The sequence below is a fragment of the Triticum aestivum genome, chromosome 1A (assembly GCF_018294505.1).
Source record: "Triticum aestivum cultivar Chinese Spring chromosome 1A, IWGSC CS RefSeq v2.1, whole genome shotgun sequence".
Taxonomy (NCBI): Eukaryota; Viridiplantae; Streptophyta; class Magnoliopsida; order Poales; family Poaceae; genus Triticum; species Triticum aestivum.
In genome coordinates, this window is record NC_057794.1 from 11007479 (window position 1) to 11018660 (window position 11182).

General features: G+C 43.3%; 1 protein-coding gene across 1 annotated transcript; it reads right to left on the reverse strand.

The window, feature by feature from the left end:
• Positions 1-4486: 4486 nt before the first annotated feature.
• LOC123185691 (protein phosphatase 1 regulatory inhibitor subunit PPP1R8 homolog) lies at positions 4487-7178 on the reverse strand. The gene is made up of 3 exons (XM_044597535.1): positions 6999-7178; positions 5779-6350; positions 4487-5465 (listed from the first exon to the last, which is right to left on the reverse strand). Exons 2-3 carry the CDS (start codon positions 6240-6242, stop codon positions 4658-4660), a joined length of 1272 nt encoding a protein of 423 aa, XP_044453470.1. The 5' UTR covers positions 6243-6350; positions 6999-7178; the 3' UTR covers positions 4487-4657.
• Between the last annotated feature and the right edge of the window lie 4004 nt (positions 7179-11182).

The window sequence follows — 11182 nt, forward strand, 5'->3', positions numbered from 1 at the left end:
TTCGGTGGGTCCTGAACATTTTTGTGATTCGATGAACAAGAGCAGCAGGGAGGAGCATGGTGGCGGTGGAGGAAAAGCACGAGAGGAAGGAACTTGACGACATGGGTTGGATCCGGTCCTTTCTTTTCCATGGTAAGACAACAGATCCGTCGGGCCTCATCGTGGTTGGGAGGCATGAGCCGGCAGATCTGTGGCACAGGGTTGGTAAGGAAGTAGTTGGGAGTGAGGGGAGGGAATGGTCATGCTGGAAGAAGGGGAGAAGAGGATGGTGATGGCTCAATCCAGATATGAAGAGGAGGAGAGTGAAAGGAATGGAAAGGCAAATTAATTGAGGTGGAGGCTAAAACCTTTAGTTTGTTTCGATGCATCCTAGACCTTTTGCGTTTTGATGAGCACGAGCAGCGGGGAGGAGCCTGCTGGAGCTGGCGGAAAAGCACAAGATGGGGACGAACCCGACGACATGGGCTCGATCTGATCCTGTCTTTTTCGTGATAAGACAACAGATCTATTTGCCCTCATCGTGGTGGGAAGGCGTGAGCCGGCAGATCTCTGGCGCAAGAATGATAAGGAAGTAGTGGCTGTGAGGGGAGGGAATGGTCATGCTGAGAGAAGGGGAGGAGAGGATGGTGATGGCTCAATCCAAATCTAAAGAGGAGAGTGGACGGAATGAAGAGGCAAATTAATTAGGATGGAGGCTGAAACCTTTATCTGGTAGTTATAGACCTTTTTGCGATTTAATGAGCACGAGCAGCGGGGAGGAGTGGCGAAGATCCGTGGCACATGGATGGTAGGTCTAAACTACATGAAAGCAGTAACCCACGTGACAGAAAAGGTATTTTTCTTGTATACATATATTGTATGGTTTCTTATATGGAAAACTAAAAGTGTCCAGAGGGGGCGAGAGATAGTTCTTTTTACCGGATGAATTAACCCATAAAAAATTTCTGGTTTAGATAATTATTGATTAGGGGGGAGAGAGAAATAGAGCATATTTAATATTCAGATTTTTTTTTTACACATGCTATCAACAGTAGCAATACACACCGGGCATGAAACTGCGTTCAGTTGTGGACAATACTCCAACAATTTTGAATATGTGAACGTAGTAGGTAGCCTTGGCAAGAACACACCCTGGAGAGGAATCAAGAAGGCATAGCATAGTACAGAGATATGCCACTAAAATAAAATAAATTAATAGAGGAAGTGAAGTGACATGTAGCTCGGTGTACAACAGACTCAAAATGGTCGGACCCTTTTCCGAACCCTGCACAAGCGGGAGCTACATGCACCGGGCTGCCCTTTTAGAGGAAGTGAAGTGACATGAAATATTTGTTTATGACACATGCAGCCATTTTTGACCCAAAAGTACAAGAGGATATATAGTTGCTCCCACCTGAATCAACCAATTTGCAAACAAGGAACACACAAGTAGTAGATAGACACCATCAATCAGTATAAATCAAGTTTATGCTAAGGTTTTTAACACACTGCCCTGCATTAAGTTTACAAACGATGGTGAGATAGAAATGATAGGATGCAATCTCCAACCAGGGGTCTGCAGTCCCAGCTCTCGCTTCAGCCGTACAAAATGGACACATCACCAAAGTAACAGTAGCTTTGCACGTGTTTGATTATCATCTTAATCGGATAATCGAGGTAGAATAAAAGATTCAGTAAATCAGTAACTAGCAAAGTGGTTTATGTTTCTGTTTCGGCGTTTCCATTTTGTCCCCTGGTATGCGCAAGGTAAGAAGACTGAAGCAAGACTAGCAGCCAAAGGTCCTACTTGTGTTTATATATATATATATATATATACAAGAAACACAGTATCACAGTAGAAAAAATAAACGGTCCATCAAAGACTCCAAGTTGACTAGCAAAGAACTTGGAAGACTCTGCATGTGCTACTCCCTCCGTCCCAAAATTCTTGTCTTAAATTTGTCTAGATACGGATGTATCTAGAATTTGTCTAGATAATTCTAGATACAATTTGTCTAGATACGGATGTATCTAACTACAAATTTAAGACAAGAATTTTAGGACGGAGGGAGTACATAACTTCAGAGACATGTCCATATATATAGACAATAATATGTAGCTAGGAAATGGCCGGCAGTTGGAGAATCGGCTACGGAGCTACAGCTTGTTAATGCGGAGGTTGGTTCCAAGACTGAAAGTATAAATGAACGAAGGAGGGCACAATACAATTCTTGTGCCGCATGCAAAGGCGACATCGGGCTAAAGTTTGACGAAGATCGGCATGGCATGTTGCCTTTATAAAACAGCCTGGAACCCGATCATTCCCATCATCAGAGATTTTTGTTTTTACATCCTATCATCATAAAGAGCCAATTGCACTGGGAGCAAATTTACTTGCACGGCAAGTTCACTTTAGACCAACAACAACAACAACAAAGCCTTTAGTCCCAAACAAGTTGGGGCAGGCTAGAGCTGAAACCCATAAGACTCGCAAGCAACTCATGGTTTTGGCACATGGATAGCTAGCTTCCACGCACCCCTGTCCATGGCTAGTTCTTTGGTGACCAACGTTTTAAAAAGAAACTGGATTTTTCAGTCCATCAACTTGGACTAATGGTATAATTAGCTCATCTCGTAAATTTAAGTCCAGTGCATTCCAGTTTAATCATGTGCAGATATCGATGAACATGAACGTCAGTTCAGTAGTCAAACTCGTAAACTTACGAATAGATGGATACTAATTGTAATTAACATCCAAATTTTCACAACTGCATATTTAAAATACTGATTTTAGATCTTTTCAAGTATATGTAAGCAATACTATGTGGCCAGGGTTTAGAAGCATGTGCAACCATACTAGACCATCTTGATTGACTCCAAGTAATTGGAGCTGGCCCAAATTAATGTGGCTAAACATTAGCTCTACAATGGCCACCAGAGACTCAGTTAGAGAACAGATATGAAGCTACAACTTGTTTACGCGGAGGTTGGATACAAGGTTGGAACTATGACATTATAAAGAGCTAAGTGCACAGGGAGTAGATATACTTGCACGGCATGTTCACCTTAGACCGCCTTTTTTGGTAAAAACTGGATTTTCCAGCCCATCAACTTGCTCTAATGGTTCAGTTAGCTCCGTCATAAATTTTAGTTTGAATGTGTTCCAGTTTAATCACATACAGATATTGAAGAACATGAATGCCAATTCAGTAGCCAACTTCTTAAACTCATGGATAGTTCGATACTAATTATATCATCTCAATATATATCTGAAATACTGGTTTTAGATTTTTCATGTGCATTTTAAGAGCTTTGAAAGGGTTTAATTAAAACAGAAAACATTATATGACTTCTTCTAGCATTTTGTAGCTTATTTTTTAAAGATTTATTTGAACTTCCAACCTGATTCCAATTCAAAATTACTAACTGAAAGAGATAGGGCTATGTTTGGCAGCTCCAGTTTTTCCGCGGCAAATCTCGGAAATCTGCCCACACCAGGCAGCAAACCGATTGCTGGTCAAGTCCATCATGGTACAAAGAAACGCAACTCCTTGGGTGTCAAATGCTATGGTCTAGAATTAGACGGCCCAGGGCGTGAGAACCACAACAAAGCTATCCTCACAACCCACTCTTATGATATCTCTAATAAATAAATTCTGCCATGCAACAGTAAACATGTAGACAGTATCCACTGCTAGAGTACCTAGCGTACCTGGCACAGATACCAAAAGACTCCTGCTGACGAGAGACCTCGTACATCCAAACTAAGTCAAAATACCAAGTCCAAGCAATGGTCACTAGCAGGAGATGCATGCTAGTTAGGCTTAATAAGAGCGAAGCAAGTAACCTTATGCAGTTTCAACATACTTCCGACAAGGATTGGATGGTGGAATACTATCAAATGGATAATACATAAGGACTTGGGCCTTCATTCAAAAGTACGATAACAGGATCATGATGGTTAACTACCAAGTCTACCATGCAGAAAGAGTCCAGACAGTACGGCTTGAACGGGAGGGAGACTATGAGAAACAGGGGACCAAGCGAGGTGATTTCCTTATTTTATCTTCCCTTTTATTAATGAAATGGAAGAAAAATCACTCCTTACATATTAGGGGCACCTAAAGTAGAGGCAAAACAGGACAAACAAAGGACAGAATATCAATAAATGACTAATAATTACGCCACAAACTAGAGACAGGACTTACCACACTTATGACATGTGAATATGGGAGCATATGCAATAAAATTATGTACATACTTGACCAGACGAACATGAATACAGCAGCGGTTCAAGCTACGAAGCAAACTGTGGCTTTTACTATTTAAATGTTAAGCATTTAAAATATGAGAGATGTTCAACAAGAGAGTGCATCATAATGCACAAGCAAGCTAAAACAGGAAGACGAAAGAAACCAGGGCAGGGTAAAGGAGTTAACGGCACCACACAATGACAGAGAGAAGAAATGGGGCAACATCGTTTGTACAATCCCCATGATCGCAACCATAACAAAGCATGCTCTAACATTAATATTAGGCAAAAAAGAGATTACCTTGATTCACAGCAGGATACAATCATGTAGAACAAAGCAAAATACCCAAGGCAAACATAACATTTCTGCTGCCATGTGTTTGTAATCAAGGCAATTCACTACTAACTGAAAATGTGACAAAATAACTAGTCGCCAAACAAGTCATCATCACTATCATCAGCTGGATTTGCACCCACGTCCCTGCTAGACTTCTTTTCATCAACAACTTTGACTTGCTCTGGCTGGCCATCTGATTTATAAGCCCATGATGAGCCCAGTTTTGCTGGAACAGAGTCCCCGTAAAGGTCATCATACATACCACCTCTGGATGTGCTTTTAACTTTGTTAAGCATCTGTTGTAGCTTATCTGTTACCCCACTGTGGGAGGCACTGTCCTTTGATGAAGTTTGCTCCTTTCCTTTTGGTATGACAGTAACCTGTACAAGAGACTCGTACTTCCCAACAAGACTGCCTTCCTTCACACCAACTGGACCTGGTTCAGTTTCAACATCTGCACCATCAGAAATCCCAACCACCTGAATAAGCTCTCCACCAACTTGATCTCTAAATGACACTCTCCGCCTTTTGCTTCTCTTCGACGGTCTACCGACTGCCTGGTTGTCATCATTTACAGCAGAAGCAGAAGCATCCCCAGAAGAACTTTTTCTCTTCAATGGCACTTCTGATTTGCTAACACCATAGCGATTAAGTATTGTATTGTATGCAACAACGGCATCTTCATCGTCAGAGTCTGGAGGAGACGGCAAACTCACATCTGACGGGAGGCTTTGAGTGGGAAAAAAAGCAGCGGTGTTCTTTCGTAGAACATATGCTCTGGTTGATGCAGCAAAGCGAAGTGACTGTCCAACTTCAAGTTCAACAGGGCTGTCCTTAGTTAATCTCTCGTTTGCAACAAATGTACCATGAACAGATCCTAAATCGATAACATAGATGCTGAAAGGAAACAAAGGAAGCATGGAGCAACTGTTAGTTATGCACCTAAGACACAACATAGATAAAAGAAAATTTTACAGCTATAATCCTGCCATTTCTTGGGCAGAAAATTCTGAACGAAGCATGTCTAAAAGGTCAATAGCATATAGGAGCACAATATTCCATTACAGGCGCAAACCGTTGTCTATTGAGTTAAGAAAATCAAATCTATTAACATTCAGGTTGCTAAAAAGAAGTCTCATTAACCATCAAAAACATAAACTCGTACGTCCAACTGAACACAAGTGCATCAAACATCAGGCAGGTCTCTAACCTTCCATTTTTGTGTGGAACGACAGCAGCATGTTGGCGTGAGACGGACTGATGGTCCAAGACAATCTCACAAGCAGGCACCTGCCTCCCAAATATATGCCTCTTCTTGTCCAGATTAATCCTATCAATGGCATTCCCATCCTTCATCACCTCAAGATAGTAAACCCCAGGGCGCGGCTCAATTGCCCAGTCCGGCGGTTGCCACGTCGACTGCCCACCACCAAACTGCGTCCCAGCGGGTCTGGGGGCTCCAGCAGCTTCTTGCCCGGCCATGCTTGAGCCGGCACTCTGCGAAGCATGCTGACTCTGGCTGGGACCAAGATGTGAGCTTTGCGGCGGCACCAATGGAGCTGGCTGCACTTTCACCGCCGTGGGCACGCTCTTTGTGCCAGAACCAGACTGCTGCACTGAGAACGGCTCCAAGGCCTGAGCTTTCTTGAAGCGATCAAGCCCACCACGGTACATCTCCCCTAAGCTCACCACTACCACCTGTTCTGTTCTCTATCACTGAATCACTCTTTAACAGCTGGTGATGAACCCCACAGGGCTGTACTCAAGTTCTGCCAGAATCCCCTACAGACGGATTACATAAAGTCAGTACCAGCAAACAAACTTTCAACCAATTTATAGGGCGATTACAGGCAGAAATATTCCACTGTTTGTTGCTTCGCATCACAAATTAGGAAAAGCAAAAGCAATACTGGGCTAGATGTTGGATGATTTATCCTCTTTGACTCAAACGCGCTACATTGATTTGTTTTCGATGATACACACCTAAACAGATGGCCATATTGCCCCCTGTACCTCTTTGACTGAAGATGCAGCAAAAACATAACATCCCCAATGCTCTGTGATGGCTGGGCTGTATTCCCAAAGGATTAGGAAGCTCTGGTTCACAGGAGACTGACTGAATGGTAGAGTTGGCGAGTGAGGATCCTAAATCTGTCTTTGTTATATGTTTGAATTCGTAATTCCCACTGCGTTGTTTTAACTGAATCTACTATTTTCACGAGGCTTCAGATTGGCTTCAAGAAGAAGCAGCCGCGTGACAAGCACGTGGGGCCGGCAGAGGCGCACCAGCGCGCGGGAACGGCGGCCGCACGAAGCAGCAGCGGCGGCACGACGGGGCGGCTGCGGCGCGCTAACACCTAACCCTAGGTCGCCGCCCCGTGGGGTCATGGGGGCGCGCGGAAGAGAGAGGGGGGAGGGGGAGAGACTAACCAGGGGTCGCGCGGGGAGGTGCCCGACGCCGTCGAGGAGCGCGTCCGACGAGTCTAGCCGCCGTCGAGGGGCGGCTCCGGCGATGCCGCCGCCGCTGGGAGCGAGAGAGCTGGAGGAGGGGAACGATACGGGGGAGAGCGAGCTCGTTTTGGTCAATCTGGGACAGGGGCACTTTCGGGATTTCGGCGAGGGCATCTTCTTTTTGTGCAGCCAGCGACAATCTCTATGTCCGGCCCATATCTTTTTATACACTTTTATTATTATTGTTCAAACTTTATTTGAATATTCGAGTGACATAGTCTAAACATAGAAATGCATAGTTTAAATCTAAAATATATAGTTCAAATATAAAATAGTATTCAAGGTCGTAATTAAAATCAATCAAAGAGCATCCACAAACCACAAATGATGCTCCACGGAATAATTGAGAAGTCTATTATTTTTAATGTTCGTACTACCATGGTTGAAGACGAATAGAATGAAAATAATCACAAAAACAAAAGAATCATTGATAAGTCGTTGATGCACATCTCGACCTCAAGGATGGACGATCCTTCTCCAGAAAAAAATCAACCTGCTCTGGCCAGGATTATTAGAATCAGCGTTACGATGGATCATATATGATTCGATGAACTCATTGCACGGAAACTCTCCACCCATGTTCATTGTGTGCCCTTGCAAATGTTCAGCATATAAATGGTTAAACTTTGTTCAAACATTGCATCAAATAAGTGGTGGACGATATCGGTGGCTGACGGTTCATGATGTATCAGGCCATGTAGGATGAGCGCCGGGTGTGGGAGACGAGGTTGGAGCGTACACCGGGAGTGAAGGAATCGGTGTGAGTAGGCACCGGTTGACCAAAAAGTCGATTGGCAATCTTATCCGTGAGATTGGTGCTTTGCTAAACAGTCAGGTGACCTAGCTCCCGGCTAAATATTTGGAGCTACCATTATGAACTAAGGGCGCCCACAATGTGTACCCAAATACAAGTGCCAAATCAAGGGAAGAATGGGAAAGGAAATGGAAAAAAGGCCAACACACAGAGTAATTAGGAAAAAACCGAAAAAACTTAGGAGTAGAGTAATAAAAAACGGAGGGAGTATATGTTACTCCGACCCACTGAAAGATTCTCCTTGCTGGGTATCGAAAAGTGCAACTGGAAAACACATTAGAGGACTTGGAGCTCATTACCAGGAACCCCCCATTGCTGCTCTGGTCGGATCTTGGTTGAAGAGGTGCTTTTACATTTGTGATTCCTCACCTGTCAGGTCCACTTTTCCTGGTGCTGAACTTTCTCAGGGTCTTCTTCATTGGAGGGATTGGGAATCAGATACGGGAAGTCTGGCAATGAGACACAAAGACAAGAGGCTTTGATTGGTGGACGGTGGGATTAAGCTTGTTCTTCTACTTGATGCCTGATCTACTTTTATTTAATTTAAACTTCACTTATAAAGACAAAAGAAACAAGCCTGTGAGCTTGGAATACAGCACACAAGACGAACATATATACTACTAGTGTAAGACCGAAGAAACAGACCAACAAACAACCTCAAGATGCCTAATCAAAGCGAGGTTTACTTTGTTGTGCAAAATTTCACACCACTCTTCACGTCCATTCGCACAACACTCCGATTACTGCTCTCGATTATGGCCTTCGGACCTCTTGTCGGTATACTAACTCGTGATTAGCATGTAAACAGGGGCATTCAAAGGACTGACACAGGCTAGCAGCCAGAAATAATAGTCATGGTGACCGACATAGAGATTGTGTTGGGATCCACCCGAGTGCGTTGTTCTTTGTAGTCGTACGTGTGTCACGTTCATCATTAACATGGTACTCTCATAATTCTCGATATCTATAGTGTTGAGCAGGAGTAGTCGGTCGTAGATTGCAACCCAGACAATGCCGCTGAGAGTGTTGAAGGTTGATAACGAAGTTGCGGGAATACTGAAGTGATGTTGTTTGCGCTAAAAGGCCTCCTCTTGACCATTTTCATGACTGGGTAGTACGTCAGCAAAGACAGAAGCCGTTGACGCCTCTGGGCCTTGTGCTTGTTCCTTGGTTTTTTTTTGGTTTGGTTCTCTTCCCTTTACGCCTTGTTCAGTTAAACCTCCTCTCAAGGGGATTGAAAAGGATTGGAGGGGATTCAAAGGGATCTTGACTTGTAGGGTATTTAATCACCCTCAATCCCCTCCAAATCCACCTCAATAGAACAAGGCCTTCAAGATTTTGGATAAGTAGAGAAGAGAAATATACAGACGGAATATGTGATCATATGGGAAAGAAGTAGGCTTGTTTGGTTCACTCCAATATCTCACTGCATTTGGATGGTTAGCTAGCTAACAATTACTATTGCTATTTGTTACAGGAGGGAGGATAGAAGACACATTGGGATGGACTATGTATAGACTAGCCAAATGCATGCCTAGGCCTAGCTAGATCATCGGATAGCCGTGTATGTGCATGTAGTCATGAGTATATCACTGCAACAAGAAGGAAGGAGCGAGAGGACGCCTGGTTTTTGCCAGGAAAATGCCTAGATACAAGTAAACTAAAAAGAGTTCACCCGATGCCATATTTTTGGTAGTTTGTCTGAATTTGTCAGAGAGCTGATCCTGCGCAATCATCAATGCCGAGCGAATAAAATGGGATATGCATCAAAGATCTAGGCATCTAGCTATTCAACGGTGTCCTTAATTAGAGCAAAAACATCTACACACCAGAGTAGTAGGCATGCATTATCCAACCAGCTAACTTTTGAACATCGAGTTTCATTTGCCGGGTGCTTTTGTCTTCACAGCAAGAAGCGTGTGACACGTACTATGTTTTTATTAAATTTCTATCGGTCACCGAGTGAAGAATAGAAAGTGTAAGATCATCAGTGCTAATTAACTTTAAAAGAGACGAGTGAACATGGTTGGCCGAGTTTTACACCGAGTGAAGAATAGAAAGTGCAGCAACTGAATACATAGCACATTATAACAATCAGTGCCATCGTTCAGGCTAAGCAAACTGTCCTAAGCCTAAGCCCTAGGTTACTGAATGTTACACCATGGTCAATGGATGGATTCGATCATTCGAATGGCATGCCATGCTCCCTTCATAGCAGGATCAACTCTTTCACATTGCTCACATCAGAAAACACCTAGCTTGCTTGTTTCACTCCAATATCTCATAGCAGTTAATTGCACATAAGTAGCTACCAATCAATTGAGGGATGATTTTGAGGCAAGTAGTTACTGGATCGGAATGTCTATCTTCTAATCTAGGAATAATCCACCAGTACACCTATAGGAAAATATATACTTTGCGATGGACTATATATACCGGCTATATATGCCTATCTAGATAATCTGATAGCCATGTATATCGTCACGAGTATATCACCGCACACCTAGCTGCATGCATGATGCATTTCGATCATGCTTTGTAATGATGTCTCTTTCTCTTTACATGAATAGTCATCCAAACACAACATGTGTGACTCTTACTACAACACGCATCTGCGTTTGAGCTGCTCACTCTCCGGTGAGAAATCCCAATTAAGAATTCACACATGCGAACTACATCATCCGATGCATGCACAACAATCTAACTTGGAATTGTGTCTACGGTACCTATCTATTTCCTCCCTCCGGGTTTTTGGGCCTGCTCGCATTATGGGTCAAACTTTGGCCATCTATATGACTAACAAAATATGAGGTATATGTTACAAAAAGTATACTGTTGGACTTGTACTCAGAAGATGTTTTGGACGGTATAAATTTTGTGACATATAACTCATGATTTATTAATAGTTAAATTTATAGTCAAAGTTTGACCCACAATATTAGGGACCCAATAAACCCAGGCGGAGGAAGTAGTACATATGCATAGAGCTTTTTATATCGTACTCCCTCTATTTATATTTACTATGCATATTAGCTTTGTCCTGAATCAAACCGTATGAAGTTTGACAAAGTTTATGAAAAATAATATGAAAATTTACAATAACAAGTATATATGATGCAGAGACGTTGTTGTTGGCACGGAAGCCTTTCTAGCTGCCGCCGCCTCCTCCTCCTCCATAAAAAAGCTAGGGTTTCTGCCTCTCGCCGGCGCCACCGCAGGTCCGCCTTCTCTCCGGTGGCCCTAGGGCCATGGGGGCGCGGTGGATCTCGGTAAGGGCCGGCGGGAGGGC

Bases quoted from the DNA above. Each gene is read 5' to 3' on its own strand.
- LOC123185691 (XM_044597535.1), bottom strand. From the start codon at position 6,242: ATGTACCGTGGTGGGCTTGATCGCTTCAAGAAAGCTCAGGCCTTGGAG. The intron at 5,466-5,778 runs GTTAGAGACCTG...GTTTCCTTTCAG, and splicing joins GTTCCACACAAAAATGGAAG to CATCTATGTTATCGATTTAG.